Below are 20,805 nucleotides of genomic sequence, written 5' to 3'. Positions count from 1 at the left end.
CTCCTTTTGAATCTGGATCTCCCCGCTCCTAGTCCCGCACCCGCACTGACCTATACCAGAATGGCCTCTCAGGAAAACACTCCAAAACAACTAAGTGCTGCGTTGGTTGAAAAACCAAGTAATAGGACAGTTATTATGGCTCAGGGGTTGGAGCGTAGAACTGTGGGGAGATCTAGGCGCAAATTCCCCACTCTGCCATTATAACTTACCGGAAGACCTTTGGCCTCTCTCTGCCTAATCTCCCTCACAGGGCTGCTGTGAGAACAAAACTGCGGAAAGGGATCATTTACACCACCATGACTTCCTTGGAGGAAAGGTAGGGTAAAAATCAAATAGAGGGCCAGCGATCTTGTCCTTGTGAAGCTGCACGGTCCTCCACAAGCTCAGGTGGATTTGGCTCTAGAAGGTTCTGAACAAGGCTTCATGAAAATACAAATCCTGTGTGCCTGCACGGTAGCTACAAAAGAAAAGTCAGTGTTTCATATACATTATCTCATCCTTTCAAACACATAATCAAGCTGCCTCATATAGAATTGGGGCATTTGTCTATCAAGGCCAGAATTGTCTACTCTGAATCTCAGGTGGTGGCCTTCCACATGAACTCCTACCTGATTGTTTTAGTTGGAGACTGAATTGGGGCCTTCTGTATGCTACTCAGCCACAGCCCGTCTCCGTGAATAGGTGAATTTGAACGATTGTAAAGGCAGGCAGCATTTTTCATATTACAGATGAGGTGGAGACAGCACTAATCCATAGGACTCCCAGCTCATTCACAGCTGATTTGAAACCTGAATGAGGCCCAGATCAGAGCTCACATGCTGTCTCTCTATGCTTACTGCCAATCTTAAACACCTTTTTTCATAGTCCCCTCCCAGTTTTTTTTTTGACTGAGCATTTGACTGGTGGTTGTTGCATTTGACTATCATGTAGGTAGGAGAGCCACCAAGTATATATGCTAGAATAAACCTTCTCTCCAGTTTAAAAACACATCTCAACAAAGCTAGGTGGCAGTACTATTTACCGGTGGTGGGGTCTAAGTATGGAATCTGGTTCCCATGGTGATTGGCAAATAAGACTGTGCTATGCAAGAAATGTACATGCATATGCATGGTATGGGTGGAACAGGGCTCTGTATGTGTGTGTATATGCATGGTGCTCTTATAAGTATGCTTTTATACGTATTGGAAGGAAACAAAAGCACCATTTCCCTGAACCAGGGTTTGTGTGTAGATATGTATAAAAATTACATTATATATATATTATCTACATTTTACACATTTGTGCATGCATGTATACTCAAGAATATATGTGTATGCATGTAACAGGGCATAATATGTTGTAAGTGCAGGAGATTCTCCATTAGGTATAGATCTCTATCTTGATTTCACAGAGACCTCCTTTCCAGCAAGAATTAATCTTTACTGTATTCTGCCAGTGAAGGGCTGAACAACTGCACCCTCTTCTGGCTTAAGAAATTACTACATATGTTAAAACTGCAAGAGAACTGCTAATAAAAAGGGAACTAATAAAAAGACAAGTGAACTCTTTGGTCTTGTACTTAAGAAAACATCATTTCTTTGGGCCTTGTAAATATTCAGTTAAAAGTAAGTATTTTTGACAAGACTCTTGGCTTTTGATTGAGCCAGAGTATTTCCGATCCAAAACATTATCTGAAATTCCATTTTGTTTCAGATCAGAAAGACACAATCTAAAACCAAAAAGGGAATTTCAGGCTCTGTTCCAGATAGGAACTATCTAAATGAACACCCCAAGTCAGGAATGCTGACCTCCCTTACAGGGCTGTTCTCCTTACAACAACATATAAAATACTTTCAATCCTCTCAAGTGCTATTAACTGTTATTATGATCATGTCTGTTAGATTTTTGCAATCACAGTGGGTATGGAGACGAGACCCAGCATTTACCTCGTTCTGTACGTCTAGCTAGGAATGATGTTGATTTTTGTCATGCAGTCTAAAACTTCACATAGTCTAAAACTGTTAAAACAATTCAATATATTTAGGCAAGCACCAAAGTCTTCAAAATCTCAGTGGTTCTGTACCAAACTCAATAGCTCTGTACAGCATTTCAGTATCAGTGGTTCTGCACTGGGCCGGAAACCAACTGACTACAATAATGATTGTACATTTGCCCTTCTACTGTCTGTAAGGAAAGAGAAGGCAGCTTGCTTATGCTGTCAACTTCCTCCCAATATTATTTCAGAAAAGTAAAGAATCCCATCCTGAGAATCATCCCTACTAGAGACATATATTCAGAAAAAGTGTCCACTTTTCATAAAAAGTAGTTAGAAGTCCAATGTTTTGATCTTGAGCACACTTGCTTGAGAAGAAGACACACCGAACCCCATGGAACTTACTTCCTAGTACAGATGTGCAGAATGGCACTGTTAAAGAATACAAAGAGTACCACATCTGAAAGACATGAACACGTAGTTCAGAGCTGCCGGGGGGGGAAAAAGAAAGAAACTAAGTTCTTACAGCATTACAGGCCAATCACAAAAGTGGCATCTTTATTCAACAAGATATAGTACAAAAATGAATCTGTACATCTTTCTATTAACAGGATTTGTTTACATAGTTATATTACACTTTTTCCAACCTTTATACTGCATCACTTAAATACAAAAGAGAATTTACAAAATCCCTCTTACACTTAATGACTCAGGCCAATATGAAACAAAAAAGGACTTCTCACTAGCCCTTTCCAAGTGTACTCATTCAATTGCAGCTCTCAAATCATACCAAGCACTGAAAAAGAAAAAAAAAAACCCTGGTGGAGTGGGAGAGTGTAAATGTATTCAGTTTAAAATAATAAGAACCAGAAAAGGTAAACAAAACCAGGCTTGTGGTGAAAACGATTATGTATACATTTGAATCCAGCTGTCGGACCAGATTTTTTAACTCTCATTGGAAATAGCACATTGACAGATTGCAAACTGTGGTACCAATCCAGCTTACATTAGTCCTAGTTTGTCATTTGCCCCTAGACATATTTACTTGGAAGCTAGTCCCATTATGTTTAATGCGGCAGACGTCCACATACATATTGTACATATTTGCGAATGTAACCCAAGTACCAGTGAAACAAGTTAGTGGAGCCAGGAACCCATGGCTTGCAACTAAGCAATGCTGGTGTACCTGTGTTGTGCACATAGCATCAATGATTTGATTTACAAGGTGCTGCATCTTTATGCCTCAGTTGTTTCAGTGGATATGACGTCTGATGTTAAAACCAGAGCCTAATATAGTCTCCAACACTTTTAGTTGCCTTGAGGCTGGTACGTGCATTAAACAATTTCTCATCCCATTCAAAGGAAACAGTCCCTCAAGGGAGGTACTAATGACTTTTGTTTTTAAAGGCAAGTCCCACCCTCCCCTTTACATTCCTTCTGGGGAAGTTAGCGGAAGTATTTCACATATATACAAAACTACTTTATGGGTAATATATTTGGAGAGCTGCCACAAGCTATCAAGATATGGGTGGCAGAACTCAGAAGCCTGGCCAGACTTTGGGGGGGAACATCCGTGTTATTTTAATCATATACTTCCAGATTAGTAACTGAAAACTTGAGTAAAACCCTTCGATTAAACATTGCTACTTTTCGAAGAACTCTCAGAAGAGACTTCTAAATACCTAGTCTTGAATCCTTCCACCTGTGGTTCCTTTGTCCACTGTGGAGTGCACATTCCTCTGGTGCTAGGCACTTCCGCTCATGCAAGACACCAATGACTTTCAAGAAGCTGAAAAGTGTCTAACACAAGAGGAATGTGCTCTGTAGCAGAGACTGCCACCACAAAGAACAAATGGGGAGCAAGGGGTAGGATCCAAGACATTCCATCACAACCACCAGTTATGCATTGCTTCTGAAGTAGAATCACCATTGAATATTACTTCTAGGTTAAGCAATCCATTCAAATTGAATAATTGAAAATCTAACCTATCTAGTTCTTCTAGCAAGACACATCTCCAACAGCAGAAACAGGATGCTCTTCAAAATTACACTCCATAAAAATCTTTGAAGTCAAACCCTCCTTTCCTAGCACAGATTAAATAAAAGCAGTTTTGTTTTGATACGAAGGTTTTAAAATAAAAGATAAGCTTACAATAGGATAGCAGAAGATGGTCAAATAAAGTTACCTCATGCTACACAGAAAACCTAGAAGATCCATTCATTATTCTTAAATCCCTGAGTTAGCTTGATGTTTCTCCATGTATCTAGTGCCAACAAAATCATATCCCAATAGATACTATTAAAAGAAAAGAAGAGGAAAAGCCCGGAGTATGTGTGGGGTGGGGGAAGAGAACCTTATTGCTCATTTTGTTTTTTCAAAAAGCTAAACATTACGCAGTATTTGCTTATTTCTCCAAAGCCTAGTTTAGTAAGTGAAGGTAAATATGATGGCTACATCATTTAATGGAGATGAAAGAGCAAGATTTACGTCCTTTTAACAAATAAAAAGGGTTTTAAGGGGCACAGCCATTCTTAAAGAACCTCCACAGTAACTATTACATTTAATGTCAGAAAGAGGTTTTATGCATGGATGGATATTCTGAAGAGCCAATGAGCAGTTACTGGTTGTCATTCCAGTGAAAGTACAGTTCAATGTGACTCAAGCCAATAGGACCTAAAGATCACAGGTTATGTGCAATATTTGGATCTCACTGAAATCAAGCATTGATTGCACTCAATGATGAATGGAAATCATGGACATACATGGGAGACCACCAGTTACAATGGGAACTCTGATAGTTCTCAGTGGCCGCTCTAGTTGCCAAGCGCCACAACGCTTGCTAAGCCACACACACAGCAACTTGCCTCTAGGGCTCTGAGAACTACTGACCTGTTAAATACATACCTCCCCTCACCCCGACAAACAATGCTTTTTTGAACCATGGCATAGACGTAAACTAAAATTGGACATTTGATACTTTCTACTCATGGTAAATTCCACCCCCCCATCTCATCCTTCTGATGTGTGCCTTTTGAAGACCAGCTAAACCTGCCTTCGTAACACTGTAGTTAAGCTGCAATAATATGCCTTACTGCTAGAAGCCCTTCTCACCAGTTTCCCAGACAACAGGCAGTCTTGCTCAACAACATACTTCTGCTTCAGAGCCATACAGCATCTTCTTTGGCAGAGGTGGCACTAGGTTTTCCAATGGTAACTATGAACCAGATGCCCCAAACTACCGATATACACAAAAAGTAAAATTACGTGCTTCTCAAATGCACTGTATGAGATCCAGCCAAGAGATCAACATACAACCACGCTACTGCCAGCAGTACTGACAGCTCATCTAGCGTGACTCTAGGAGCAGACATTTGCATCTGCCACCAAAGTAGAAAAAATAATACACTTTTGTGAAAAAGTTACCCTAAACAGGGAAGTCAGGAAAAGCAACTAGACCAAAACTGCAAAAGAAACTTAAGGGATGAAATTTCCTACTACAAGTTGGGTCTTAGCTGCTGCTTTGTGGAAACAAGCTTTTGAATATTTTTTAAGCATCTTTGCCAAGTGCAGAAAAAAAAGCTCATGTTATGTTTTCTATTGACATCCTGACCGGCAGAGGAATTTGGGGTGTTAAGAATAGTCTGGTCTAAACAGTGAGGCTACTAGCCAATAACGTTAGATGCCACCTTCAACAAACTTAGGACACATATTCTGATATGTAGGTTTCCAATTATACTAACTCCACTGCAGCACAAGCAGTGTGCAGCACAAGCAGTGTATTTGGTTAAGACAAATCTGGCTCATTAACGCTATCGTGAGTCTGAAAAATAAACTACCACTACTATATAAGATGGTAGTGTTTTTTTTTTTAAAGCTTACCTATTATTGAACTCAGAAGGATTTTTGAACACTTGGGGCCAACCTTGGCATATTTGTGGACCTCCCTCCTTTTAAAGGAAAACTGAACAAGCTAGTCTTGTGAGCCCCCCTCCCCCAGCAGGCTAAAGGGACAAATTTGAATTCTTCACACTCAAGGGTTTTGTTAAATTACATTTTTCTGTTATAAATGTAAGTCCATATCCCTAAACCTTTTAAAGCCATTTTTGCTACTAGCAAAAGGGTACGTGCAAGAGGCGAGGGATAAGCAGAGACCACAGGGAACAAATAACATATTCAATCTATTAACTGATTGTCTTTATCTGCTTCTTATGACTGGTGCATCCAGGTTAAAACAGACAAACAAATAGCATCAAGGGATTAAGACAGCTTTAACATACACACTTGGGAGAAGGAGGAAGATAAAAGCATCATTCGTGTTTATCACAATGTCAAACGCACTCTGAGAACAGAGCTGCCATTTGCTTAGGAGGGTGCAGATCTGATTCTCGTGTTGTATTGAGCCACAAAACTTCTGGGTAGGGGCAGCTTTCACCAGGGAGGGCATCTGAACACTCATGGGAGGATGGAAAAAGGGCTCTGAGTAACCATCTGGATACAGCAGGTATCACTTTTGCAGTAGCACAATTGTGTTTCACCACCTCCCGCCATTGTGTTATTCCATTGGCACTGAAATAACATTCATTTCAGTCTTGAAGAAAGTTGCATATTCCTGAAAAAAGGCATTGTTCTCAGCAGCTTTCAGAATGCAACACTTCTTTTATCTCTCTGGTGTGGAAGTGACCATCAATCTGGCGTCATAAAAAAATCACAAGAGCAGTCCCAGCTGGACGAATCCAGTTCACCTCGTGGAGATCCTTGGCTTTTGCTATTGCTGTGGCTGATGTTCTGGAGGAGGCTCTTGAGGAGGAACGGCTGGCCGGGGCCCTGCAGGTCTGGGGATTGCCTGATGCTGCCTCTGCCTGTAAGCTATAACCGTGCCCAAGAGCAGAGCAATGATGGTCATGAGGTAAAGGTCCCACTCTGGTCCCAAGAGCTGATCCATGTCAAGATGGGAGAACACTTCTTTGATCTGAACAAGGAAAGAAGAAAAGTGACAGTGTTTTTTTTTTTTAACAACAGAGAGAACATACAAAGAGAAGCATGTGATCATGATACTTAAAAGATTGTCCAGTGTGACAACAGCTTACTGGAAAAACTTCTGCCCGAGCAGCAATTCTAGCACATGAGACACTCAAGTCATGTATAGAAACCTTGCAACAGCACATCTACATTTATCCCACCCTTCCTTCAAGGATCTTATTGTAATGTACATGGTTACCCTCTCCAGCATTTTGCCTCCACCAAGAGAAAAGTAACTGGTGGCCACTCAACGGGTTCCCTGGCTAAGCGGGGATCTGAATCTGGACCTCCCAGGTAGCAGCTTGACACACAAAACCACTGTTGCACGCTGCCTCTCTACGTACAACTCTGGCTACCATGGAACGCTCAGGCCCAGATCTTATGAACGAGTTCCATACATGCGAATCCCTGCTGTGAAGCATGCTTCACCTTCCAATAAAATTCCACTTGTGCAAGATCAGTGGTTCTCAGCAGGACCTTCTGATGAGGAAGCATGCTCTATGGCAGAGACTTGCACTCATGGAACTCATTCATGGGATCCAAGCCATAGTATAGATATTTTTACCATTACACTTCATTCAGCGCATGGCAGTCTACAACCTGAGCGAATCCTGGAGAGATGGACTTTTACCCCTTGTTACTTTTACCCCTTGTTACTGAGCTATGCACAGCAAATTCAGCCACCTGTACTACTATGTGAAGATGTATTCTGATCTCTGTCACACAAATAAAAGGGCAAAAGCAACATTCTACTCAACCAGATCTGTTTTGATACCTGCTTCCTCTCCCCAACAGAGCAGCTCTGTTCTGTTACACCTATGTCTTACTGTTCTTTAAAGACGGAAAACATTTAAAGTGATGGTTCTCAAATGGTGTTTGGACAAAAGTACCCTCCTTGTTTCAGCTTGCTGTTCCTGTACATTCTCGTTTCACGGCTTGCTGCATTATCAGGCAATGCTGAACTGTGACTGGCAGATGGATGAACTAAAATACATAGGCATTATAGTTTGCATTGCTGTTTCTGATTTTATTCTTGTTATTTTTTATTGTAATCCCTCTGAATGAAGAGAAAGAAAGAGGTGGGGTATACATTTTTAAAATAAGTAAATTTCCAGAACCTGGGCTGTAAGTGGCTAAAGAAAAATGTACCATCTTCAAGAGGAAGGAAGCAGCTCCCTATGGCCAAAACTCATGATAGCTAAGCCAGTGCTTTCATATCATTGGAGAGCTGGCTGCTGAAAGAAGCCAGAAAGAGCATTTGCATTTCTACTCTGGGTAGGTCCAGCCTCTCCCACTATGAGTTTCACTGCCTAAGAAATGCTGCCAGGGTACGGAAAGAGCATGGGTAGTGGCCACAAGCCAAGCTAACCCCTTCCCTGCTTTGATTGGCCTAATTGAACTTGTGTCAATTCTTCCAAAGTGGCTTCAAGTGCAATAAGCATGTTGGATCACACAGAGCACGCTCTGGACCCTGCGATGCTTTCAGTGATGTGAAAGATGAGCTTTCAACAATTTCAGAACAACTCCACTATCAATGGTGCAGATGGGCCACGTGCAAAACAAATTGGTCTGGCTACTCACTAAAACCTGTATGACCAGAGTAGCCGAATGAATCAGCCAGTACAAACAGTGCTACTTGTCATTTTGAGCATAACTTTACCTACCAGCTGAATGGGAATGGGATGTCAAGCATTAGGTGCAACAAAGAAACAAGAATACAAATTACTATTACAACTCATATGGCAAAAGCTGTTCCATATAATATCATTTAACCTTGAAGCTATCCCAATGGGTCACACCAGACATAGTAAAGAAGGATCATTGGGACAAGGAATGCAACACTGTCGAGACACTGAAGGTGTTGTTCTTTGCCTTTAAATTCACTAAGTTACTTACGTTGGTTTCTTGGACATACTGGAAAGCATAAACGATTCCTAATTTGCAGAGCGCAAGGAAGACTGGAACTTGAGCATCAGGGCTGGCATCAGCTGCCATGTCATAGAAGCGTTTTGCAAGGTGTATATCCTGAAAAATATAGGGGATGTTTAATTTTTAAAAAAATTAGATTTAACTAGTATTGATTTGCGCATAACAATGAAGATGTCGTTAATTAGGTCTCAAAGATGTATTACTTAAGACAGGAAGAAACAAAACCAGTGTTTCTCAGTGTTGCATGGGAAACAGTTAATATAGTGTTTGAACAATTATGCCTTTACATCTCTTCAACAACTACACCGCTGGCACTCCAGCTCTTCGTTATTAAAAGTCTTTTGTTACACTGAAGTATTTTTTTCATGACAAGGCATTATGCACAGGGCACAAAGTACATTCTTGACAGGAGACAACTCATTTCTATAGAAAGTCACTGGTGCTTCAGCAAACTTCATGCATCTCAAGCTGTGCTTACCTGCTTGATGCCGAGTCCCTTCTCATGCATGTATCCCAGGTTGAACATAGCTTGGGCACTGTGCTGATGTTCTGTTGCCAGGTGGTAGTGAATAAATGCCGTTTCATAATCAACGTCAGTGCCAAAGCCATAGAAGTGGTAATCACCAAGTTTGAGTCTAGCAACGGTGTAACCTATTATTGAAAAGAAAATGTCTGTGAAAAAAATCCTTATGAGCTGTGATATATCAGCTCTTTAACTAATGCAAGATACTCCAGTACCCTAAGCAGATTCCACATGGCATTTGAAAATGAGCTTGTTTTGGAGCAGTGAGCAGAAATGTCTGGATCTGCATTGCTGAGCTAAAGAGACAATGGAGTGCAGAGTGCTCAGGGAAGCAAAACTTGCCCGGCTTCCTTTTCTGCAGCAGCTCCCAGTGACCCCCTCCCCTAACACGGAACTACTGAGGGTTAGGCGACTCCTGTAAGCAAAAGGCACGTAGCATGGAAGCTTCTCCTTGCGGCAGCCCCTTTCCCCCACGCCACACAGCAGTATATTCACAGCGGTCCCATAACAATACCTTTCGGGGAGCCACGTGGGCTGGTGTGGTAAGGGGAAGGGGGGAAGCCTTTGCACACAAAGTTTGAGCGCTTAACCCATGGGGAAGGGGCTCATTCTTAAAAAAAAACACTGGGAAAAAGCTAGGAAGCTTTTCAAGAAGTTTCAGTTACTGACAATCTAAATTGTTTCATTTCTCCCTTTAACGATCTGTTAGGATAAAGTCAAGGAGGGGAGCGCAATATAAGCCCCTGCTGGGGAGAAGGGCAGGCTAAATGAATGAATGAATGTTCTTGGTTCACTCTCGCTCAATTGCAGGAAAAAAGTCTGCAAGCTGGTAACATTTCTTGAGCATATGCTCTGAACCAAGCGTGAGGGCACATATGGAATAAGTAAAGGAGAAAACTGCGCTCATGAAAGAGCAACATTTTCAGTTTTTTAAATTTATTTTGATGGTGAAAAAAGCAACCAACACTACCAGAGAACAAAATTTCTTAGTGGAACGTATTTTAGAATGTGGTATTTGTAGTTTGTATGTACTTTTGCCTTGACCTGGATGGTCCGGCCTAGTGCAATCTTGTCAGATTTTGGAAGCTGAGCCAGGTCAGCACTGGTTAGTACTTGAAAGAGAAGCCTCCAAGGAAATTTTAAAAAGATGCACAGGGTTTCTTTTGCTTTTTTCTGCAGAAACAAATGAACAAACAAAAACCTTTAAAAGGGACTTGTGCCCTACAGCCCACAGCCATGCCCATTCCGATGGCAACTAACCTTGGGAGGCTGCCCTGTTCCAGTGCAGCAAGGCTCTGGTATACGTTTCATTTTCTTCTATAATGGTGGCAGCTTCTGCAGTTTGAACAAAAGTTTGAGAGAATTAAGACAAGTCCACATTTAACTCCAGAAGGACTCAATACCCACGAAGCCCACTGAAAGGCTACTCTGAAGAGCTACATTGAGAGTGAGCCTTGGGGCTCACTTTACTGTCACAGTGCAATCCTAAACAGTTACACCCTTTTAAGGCCATTGACTTTAGTGGATTTTAATGGATATAATTCTGCTTTGGAGTGCACTGTTACCCGAGTAGCAGAAACATGAAGACTAAACACTTATGTGAATTGTCGAAGGCTTTCACGGCTGGAGAATGATGGTTATGACAGAGATCTCTGTGTCACAGTGTACACTGGGACATTGAGAGATCTCTGTCTTTTGGTGCTACACCTCTGAAGATGCCAGCCACAGCTGCTGGTGAAACGTCAGGAACTACAGTGCCAAGACCACGGCAATACAGCCCGGAAAATCCACAACAACTTATGTGAATTAACTGAGAAGCCACTGTTTATTCCCAACTGCTTGCCTATGATAATTTTCTGTTGCAAGTCTGAGCGGTATTTATAATCAACATAAGGGATTAATTGAGACCGCACTGGACAGCTCAGACATCTGGGTTCTACACTTTAACACCCTCCCCAGCAACCCACCCCCCCTTGCTTCCTTCCACATACCCCATCACACCACACAAGATCAATGCAGACTGTTATAGGGGATCTGCATCTGAGACCTGTCACTGCCTTCAGAGGTTTTCCGGATGCCCTTCTCTGTGGTGGTGCTCCAATGATGCATATCAAAAAATGCTCGTTCAGCTTCTGCCCCTCTTATTTTTTAGGCAGCAAGTTAAAAACCATCTTATTCTCTCTTGGTTCTGCAAGTCCCAAGATTGCTCTTATTTTGCTGCTGCTGATTCTGTTACTGTCTTATGAGTTATGTTAGCGTTGGATGGTAAGCTGCCTTGAAGACTTGCTGTGGAAAGGACTAGAGTCCTAATAAAATAAAAAACATCCTCTTGCAACAATCTATTCATTAAAGTCTAACGGGGAAGAGTAGGTAACTTGAAACTGGTCCAGCTTATACGACATTCTCCAAAGATCTCTGACGTTCCAGAGTTTCAGTTTGGCAAAATGCTACAAGTGGAACAGAATCAAGTTATATCAGCAGTTCGTAGCAACTCTTGCACTATTTCATGTCAGCTGTCTTACTGTCATCAAAAACAAAAAGCCTTGGATGTGAGGAACTGATCACTTTTCAACTGCAGCAAGCCAGGATTGTACTCATTGTCACCTGTTCCCTTACTTTGATCAAGTATGAAGGCGGCATTGCTCTGTGCCACTTCATAGCCTTGCTCAGCCAATAGGAGATACTGAACCACAGCAGAATTTGCATTGCCATCTTTGTAGCTGTTGTAGGCAGTCATAAGCCTTTCCGACCAGCGGCCTCGCTCGCAGACATTCTTAAATAGCTGCAGAGAAACAAACATTAGGCAGTTGTAACTTCTTTAACTAATGAGTTAATATGCATTCAGGACATTCAGTTTAGGTATCCCAAAGCTTTTTCAATAGCCTACTTTATAAGGCAGTTAACAGGGATTACTGAAATGGACCACAATCCATCCAAAAAGGAATAAGAATGACAATTCCTAAAATGAAGTGATTATAAAAACTGTTCAGCAATTTGCCCAGTAAAATAATAGTTTTGTTGAAATCTTTTCACCTTGTTTTATGTTAAGGTTCAGAAAAAGGATGCTTCAGTGGGTCTGTGTGATGTAGCCAGAGGGGACTGAGTAGCACAACCCAAAGGAACAACAGATCACTTACCAGGGACAGGAGAGCTGCCCTCCTCGTAGCTGATGTATGATGATGAGTCACAAAAAAAGATCTGGCTAACTGATTCATCAAGTACTGGTCAAATATTTTTAAAATATCAATACACAAAACCCCATATTTTAACCAGTAGGTTTGATATTTTTACTAACCACATGTTATCATGAAACATGGAAATAAAAATTTTGAGTAATGCTAAATAAAGTTTCTGTAAATCTGAACGATTTACTGAACAGCCCTTCTCTGGCTTTTATCTTGACATACCAAGGTCAGCATATAAGTTTCACTTTAAAGAAAATGAAATTAAAATACAGGATATAAATATTTCAGATAAATAAGGGCACAAACAACACCTATGCAAAAGCCAAGAGTTTTAAAAGTGTTAAACTTGTGCTTATTAGGCAACAGTCAAAGATCAAGCCATCCCTTGTGCAGCAATATGAGCAACTTCCATCAGTGGAAGGGGGAGCCCATTCTTCAATTTGCTATTCTAATGATTTTAAGTAATGTGTGTATTCAACACTGATTAGCCAGAATATAAAGGTAGAATATAAACTTAATAAATCAATACATTATTCCTGTTTTGAGATGCCTGCACAATTACAGAAGGCAGAGAACAGAAGCAGCTGTTTATGTTGCTAGATTTGGCACCAATTACTGAACAGCTTTGGGGGTGGGAGGACACAATATCATTTATGTACTTTATCATCTGCTTTTCTTGTTGATACTCAAGGCCAGTTAGAATTTTAAGAACAATGCAATAATTGTCCAGCATAACTCATACAATGTAATAAAACTGGATTACATAATTAAAGAACAATGACATAAAAGAACTATAACACATTCAATGGCCTGCATAATGACATGGTAACGATAACTTTATTTAGATGTCACACTATTCCAAAGAACTAATTCCTTGAAACTCTGTGGAAGTATTTAATGGACTGCCCTGGAATTAGAGCCACAGCAAATTTATTCAAAGCCTTCTGGTAACCTCCAGTATCCACGTGTCCCTCTCCTCCCAACACAAAGTCTCAGAGTCAGAGAAGTTTCATCAGTATGAAATTGGAGAGAGCTGAATTCTGAGTACAAAATGTTGCCTGGCTGTAACGGGAGAGATCTTGGTCCAATGAAGACAGGAGCAAGTGCAAGATTCTCACCTCGACTGCAGTACGGCAGGAACGATCCACTCCCGTGGCAGTGGCATGCATCTGTGCCAGGTTATAGAAGGCCAGAATGTGGCCTCCCTGAGAAGCCAGGTTGAAAAACTTCAAGGCCTTTGAATAATCCTTTTTGACTCCGATGCCGTCTATGAACAGAGAAGTGGTAGTAGAAGGTTAGCTGTTTGTCACTTGGACTGATGTAACCAATGCCCCTTGACCTACAGTCTCTCCACCAATGGTAGATTTAAAGGTACAAAAGCTTAGTTAACACAGAGTGAGATTAACACTATAAAACGGCAACCAAGATTGAGTTATTATGGCGAAAGTTGAGTTCTGAAAGGGCCCAAGAACTATTAGGTGTTCTTTATCTTAAGTAAGCTTCCTACAAAGATTGGAAAATCTTGTGTACATAACGGTATTTTTAAAAGTCTCCTTCTATCTTTCCTTGGCCAACCCTATTGACAGGTAATCTTAAGTGTTCACTCAGAAGCATATTCTGTCAATATCAGTGACCTGGCTCCCGGTTTAGTACACTCTAGATTACGTCCTTAAAAGTTAACTCCCCCCTCCCCCCAAATTCTAGGAAACCAGCAGAGTGTAAGTCATCACAATCTTCATTAAATTGGTGATGAGAAACTAACACCGCAATCCTAAACACAGTCACGCCAGTCTAAGCCCATTGAAATCAATGGCCTTGGGCTGGCGTAACTCTGTTTAGGATTGCACTGTAAATCTATAAAATTTATGCTCCCCCCCCCCCCGCCTCAGATTTACTTTCTTTCTAGTCACTTAACATATTAAGTGCTCAGGCCTTTTATTTTATTTGACCAAGAAAAGGAGGGAAAACCTGGAAGCAACCAGGGTACTTCCCTCCCACATGTACTTCAGGCACAATATCTACCTTTTAGACAAAAAAAGTCCCATGAAGTATGCAAAAATGAATTAACACCCCTCAAGTATCCTCTTCTAAAAAAAAAAAAAGGAAAGGAACTCAAATGAACTGAATAGCCCCCTAACAGGCATTAAGTAGCACAGCAAATCCCACATTGTTAATATACATTTACTTCATTTCATCTGCCTTTCTTGCTGAGAGCAGCCTGAATAGCCCTGACTAGCCAAATCTTGTCAGAGCCTGGAAGCGAAGCAGGGTTGGTTAAGTAGGAGGGCACCAAGGAAGAAGGGGGTTACTGTGCAGAGGAAGGCGATGGCAAATCACCTCTGCCTTTTGCCTTGAAAACCCCATGGTCCTGGGGTCGCCATGAGTCAGCTGTGAAGTGGTAGCACGCAAATATTATAATTATTTCTTGCTGAGATTCAAGGCAGATTATACAATTTAAAAATAATGTCACAAACACTGTAATACATACAAACAATGCAATAAAACTGGATTGCAAAATTTCACAACATAAACCCCCCCCGAAATACATTAAGACCTCAAAATTGGAAAACCATGTAAAAAAGAGAATACATACAAAAATAATGAAATAAAGATGGATTGTAAAACTAGATGACAGTACAACAAATTATGAAGCTGCTTACTGTAATACATCGAGCCCAACTGAAGCTGTCCGTCTACCCATCCCTGATCCGCTGCCTTCTGGAAATATTTCAGTGCCAGATCGTAATTCTGCAGGGAGAGCCAGTGGAGCAGTGGTTAATGTTCAACTTGGACCTGAAAGACCTACGTTCAAATCTCAACTCAGACATGGAGATCACTGGTTGATCTGCAGCCGGTCATACTTTCAGCCTAACCTACCTCAGAGGATTGCTGCAACAATAAAAACAGGGAAGGGAGAATTCCATTGGCTTCAATCCCCCTGAGAGATTCTGAAGACACGGATTCTGTGAGCAGAGTGTTGCTTTTTTGCCTTCCCTGGGTGTAGCCCGACATGCGCCCTGAAATGCTGTTCCCTGGACTTCCTCATCATCCAGGAGCAACCTTTGGGGCTGGGAACAGGAGGGTGGAGATAGTCATGCTCACTCAGTGAGCAGAAATCCTTCCATCTGTGGAAGCTGCTCCAGCGGACCCAACCCATTAGGGGGCTCAGAACTCCCTGGAGGAACGGTGTACCAGACAGCCTCTTCAGTGATCATGCGAGTCAATGGGTTTATTGGCACTCTGCTCTGCATTTACGAGCTGGCTTGCAGACAAGGCTGTACAGTCCTGAAGCCACTCGTGTACTTTTCATTTTCATGGGGACTCTATTATGTAGATGGGTAATGGTACTAACAAAAAAAAAGGAAAAGGCCAGACAAAACGTGGACCGTGTCAATCTTGTATAACTTGAACCTGAGTTTCATTTGTTATTTTACAAATAGGGACAACTGAATTCTTGTCCCATTAACAGCTCAAACCCAACCTACTTCAGAGAAATCTCTCTCCAGTAGAAATTTTTCAATTCTGGGTGTAATCCCTGGAACAGGAAAAAGGAGAGGCAGGAGAGATCCTCCCCTTCTTTTGCTTCCCGCAGTCCAGAATTTGGAAAATCACCCTTTTCCTCAGAGGACCATACCTCCAAGAAGGCCAAGTGGCATCCCTAGTTTCACCGTTCTGTGCCCATGCAGAACTAACACACTGACAGTGCACTCCTAAACACAACTGTACCCAAAGCCCCTTGGACTTCAATGGGTTTGGAGGGATGTAACTCTGCTTAGGACTGCACTGTTATTACTCTCCCAGGGTACTGAAATGAAACTAAGGCTTTTAGCCGCTAACAATGCCTTGATTTCATTTTCAGTAGACGGGGAACGTGCTCCAGTGTTATTAGTCAAAAAAAAAATATGCTGCCAAGTTCAGACGGCTCACTGGAATTCCCATAGACTGCGATCTCATAAGCAGACACCAAGATGGAAGGAATCCAATTTGATGTGGAAATCCGACTACACTGTATTGTGAAACCATCCCAAGGAGACAAACAGCAAGTGTACTGGGCAAACTTACCACTGGAACACCTCTTCCATACAGATAAGCCATTCCTAGACCACTTTGTCCCACTGGGTTACCCTGAAAAACAAGAGGGTATCAATAATGTGTGATAACAAAGGAAATGTAAGTTAACATTTGAATCTAGATAATCAATTGTACTTCTATCATTCACAATGACAGAGCTTGGGGGAGGGGAATACACATTCAGGGCAAAGTGCGTCATAATTTCAGCTTTCATCCTACTTTTTGCACCTATAGCTCTACTTCAACAGCAATCTAGGGTAAAGTCTGCTACGATTAAGGTGCAGTGTGGAAGAACTATGACATTAACACATTGTAACTGCAGGACACAGCATGGGAAAAAGGATCAACAAAAGCATGAATTACTCAAGCCTAAGCTTAGGCCCCTTTATATTAGTGTAAGAATAAGCTCAGCTACATATCCTCAGTACAAGGCCCACTGTATTCTTGAGCAGATGAAAATATACTCCACTTCAATAGCTCAGCAGAGCCATACCATATCAGCAGCTTTCTTAAAATACTGAAGTGCTGTTTCATTGCTCTGGGGTACGATATCACTTCCTTCTGAATACATCTGGAAATAAAACAAGCAAATCAAAATTGTTCAGGAAAAAAATGGACTGTATCATGCTTGTAAGCAAATATGACATTGGAAACCCAATACATATAATTCATCCCTTTTACTCTAGGCCATGTACTGCATAACGCTCCCTCTCCTCCTCAACCAATAAAAAAACCTAGCCAATGCTTGTTGAGCTGGTATTGGGCAGATAATGTACTATGCCATTGATTTTTACAAACAGCTCTAATACATGTATTGAATGTATTCCACACCCTGGGAAACTCTTACAGGGTGACTCAGCTCAACCCCACCCCTCCTGAGTAGATACAAATAACCTACATCTTTTCCACACTGTGACACTGAGAGATCTTTGTCTTTTGGTGCTACACCTCTGAAGATGCCAGCCACAGCTGCTGGCGAAACGTCAGGAACTACAATGCCAAGACCACGGCAATACAGCCCGGAAAACCCACAACAACCATAGCTCTAATACAATGTGTCAAAGGCAATTTGGAAAAAGATCTACTCACTGTAAACTCAACATTTGGAAGAGATACAGACAAACAGATTGTTGGAAAATACCACTGTTATTAAGTGAGGAGATCATATTTGCATCTTATCAATGTTTTTCCTAAAAGAGATGAACAGAAGCTACTAATAATTGTGTTGGAGCATGCTAGTAGTGCTGTGTGATATAAAACCACTCTCAAACTTCCTGAACAACCTGCTGTGCCTGTTGACCCAATAAGCCTAAATCACATATATGGAGAAGGTAACTTTTTTTTTAATGCAAGAGATTCCCGGTTCAATCCCTGGTGCCTCCAGTTAGAAGACTTCAGATAACAGGCTCTGGAAGACACGTCTGCCTGGGACTCCAGAGAGCCAATGCCACAGACCAATTTTTCAACTTCATATGTCATAAAGGCAGCATCCCGTGTTTCACAGCACTGGATAATTCAACAGGCAGGGATGTATTCCTATTTTAATGAATCAAAATCAATTTGTAATAGTGATACAGCACAGGATCTCCCACAATTGTGGAACATTTGTTATTCAACAGACAAAAAGAATTCATGTAACAAGATAATTGCAGAGAGAGAGAACCATTTCCTTGAAAAGTGGGCTCTTGACACACATGAAGCTGCCTGATCTTTTCAAAGTTGCTGCTACATATGCTGACTGCCAGTGGCTCTCCAGGGTCTCAGGCAAAGGTATTTCAGTTCATCTACAATATTCTTCTTGAAATACTCAACATGGAAGACTTACCTTTCCCAAAAACGCCATAGCGTGTGAGTTACCAGCATTGGCTGCTTGATTGAAATATTCAAAAGCTCTCTGGTTTGAAGAGAGGAGTAAAACAGGGAGAAGACAGAAATCACAAAAGTAAGTTTCAGACTTAAGAGAATATTTGACCATCACCACAGCACTCACATTTTTAAATGAATAGTACAGAGTAAACAGTACCTTGAGAGCTACAATAGCAATTCTAACTAATATGGACACTTATACATTCAACATGCTCACACGTGCTGATCCTGTGAAGCTAGGCAGATCATGAGAGGGAGGACAGGAAGGGTACATCAGTGCTTAGTTCTCGTGGCCCCTTCTTACATGTCCAGGGTTAGGTAGATCGCAACTTTGGGGTCAAATAGCAATTTTCCTCAGGCCAGTTGGCTAGGGGTCTTGATGGTGCCTTGCTTTCTTCTGGGCAAGGCGTAAGGGTCAGTGTGCGTGCGTGCATGCGTGTAGTGGTTAAGAGCGCGGGACTCTAATCTGGAGAGCCGGGTTTGATTCCCCACTCCTCCACTTGAAGCCAACTGGGTGACCTTGAGCTAGTCACGGCTCTCTGGAGCTCTCTCAGCCCCACCCACCTCACAGGGTGTTTTGTTGTGGGGATAATAATGACATACTTTGTAAACCACTCTGAGTGGGCATTAAGTGGTCCTGAAGGGCGGTATATGAATCAAATGTTACTATTATTATTATTATTAGATGGCCCTTCCAACCCTGTGATTCTATGAGTTTAAGTTAACTATACGCAGAAAAATCTCAAATTCAAGGCTGAATGAATGAGTATGTCATTTCTTGGTTCTTTTACTATAATGTTGCATTAATCAAAAACATGGCACTGGATTACAACTTGCCAAGATTGCCCTTCACCTTCATCTGTTTGTCCTCTCCCATAGTACCTTCACAATAACCTTGTAAAATAGCTTGAACTAAGACTGGTCCAAAGTCACCCAGGAAGCTTGTTATCCAAGTGGGCATTTGAACCTTGGCCTCCCAGATCTTAGTCCAGTGCTAAACATTATACCATGTTGGCTGATCTATCACTATCTTCATCCTACTTGCTTTTTTTGGACCCAGGAGTTTTTACCAACTAAAAAGAGATTTTTTACTTCTAATCTAGACCACACTCCTATGCTATTTTTCTTCCTGAGAATTAATCCACTCTTACTTTACTGGAGGTCTCTCCAAAAATGCGTTTTTAAACCAAGTTTTTCCTTTTGTACTAATCTGACTATGTATACCACAATATATTAGACACCTTGTTCATCCTGTCTGCTACTTTCTTTTATCAGAAGCAAAATCTGGCTACTTAAGAATGCCATAGCCCTCTAACATTGCTAGTTAAGCACTGCATAGGATAGGTCTTGTATGAACTGGGAATCCTGAATACTTAACAGCACTAGCTATCAGCTTTACTGCTTACTCAGCTGAGTGAGCAAATTTGTTGTGTTTCATCAAATCGTGAGAAGTAGAAAGTTCTAAAATCTCTTAAGTGCTGGAACTACTTTGAAAATCAAAGACAGTCTTTTGTTGGGCATTATATGGAATCTCGCTCCATCTAGTTTATTTTTCCCAGCTTCAAGGTTACTGTTTTACACATCCCCCACCCGACTTCTAGTATGTAACAGTCACAACACCTATATCTAGCAACAGACAGCTGCTGTGCCCACAGTATTTCAGTCCAGTAGCTTTTTATAAGCACTGACATTTTCCTTTTCCCAAAACAGTTAAATAGCATACTACCTGATGATTTTGTTCTACTCCTCTTCCTCCATGGAGATGCAACTGCCCAAGTCCAACCTGGAACATTAAGTTAATGTCACGTATTTTCCTACCAAGCAAGTCAACTCAAAAGACGTACAGGTGTAAAATGAATGAAGTGTACCCAACATGTGTGCTAGATATCAAGAGGTCAAGGAAATGTTTTTGGGGAAAAGTTGTTGTTCTGTTTTAACAGGTATAACAAAACGAAGCCAGTAACCAGCAAGAAACTTTGTCTAGGTGGGGAATCTTTGTTCTGATTAAAAAATCCAACCTTCCAGTTTTTAAAAGAAAGGCACTGTACCTCCTACTCTTCTTTGCACAATCGGTGAGGGGAGCAGAAAGATTGCAAGGCAAAGTCACTTAATGATGGAGTGGATTTCTCTTTAGCACGAGCAGGTTCCTAATGAACACACTCATCCTCCCCCTCAATGATAAAGCTCTCTTGTTTTCTCTCTTACTCCTCCCAACCTAGTACTGCTTGGCCATCTCCGC

The 20,805-nt window shown here is 41.4% G+C and overlaps 1 protein-coding gene across 1 annotated transcript in view; it reads right to left on the bottom strand.

Annotated features, from left to right (window-relative positions):
- Window positions 1-2,502: 2,502 nt before the first annotated feature.
- Window positions 2,503-20,805, bottom strand: part of SEL1L (SEL1L adaptor subunit of ERAD E3 ubiquitin ligase) — a 41,155-nt gene continuing 22,852 nt past the window's right edge. The window contains exons 11-21 of the mRNA XM_054970465.1: window positions 20,293-20,349; window positions 18,526-18,594; window positions 17,194-17,271; window positions 16,692-16,754; window positions 15,290-15,377; window positions 13,748-13,896; window positions 12,061-12,226; window positions 10,705-10,779; window positions 9,400-9,572; window positions 8,889-9,017; window positions 2,503-6,942 (exon numbers count right to left, since the gene is read on the bottom strand). Coding sequence (XP_054826440.1) covers window positions 6,739-6,942; window positions 8,889-9,017; window positions 9,400-9,572; window positions 10,705-10,779; window positions 12,061-12,226; window positions 13,748-13,896; window positions 15,290-15,377; window positions 16,692-16,754; window positions 17,194-17,271; window positions 18,526-18,594; window positions 20,293-20,349 — 1,251 coding nt within the window. The 3' untranslated portion in view covers window positions 2,503-6,738. The remainder of the gene's footprint in view (window positions 6,943-8,888; window positions 9,018-9,399; window positions 9,573-10,704; window positions 10,780-12,060; window positions 12,227-13,747; window positions 13,897-15,289; window positions 15,378-16,691; window positions 16,755-17,193; window positions 17,272-18,525; window positions 18,595-20,292; window positions 20,350-20,805) is intronic.

This window comes from Eublepharis macularius, chromosome 2 (genome assembly GCF_028583425.1).
Source record: "Eublepharis macularius isolate TG4126 chromosome 2, MPM_Emac_v1.0, whole genome shotgun sequence".
NCBI classification, from domain to species: Eukaryota; Metazoa; Chordata; class Lepidosauria; order Squamata; family Eublepharidae; genus Eublepharis; species Eublepharis macularius.
This window is presented reverse-complemented; position numbering and strand designations above follow the sequence as displayed.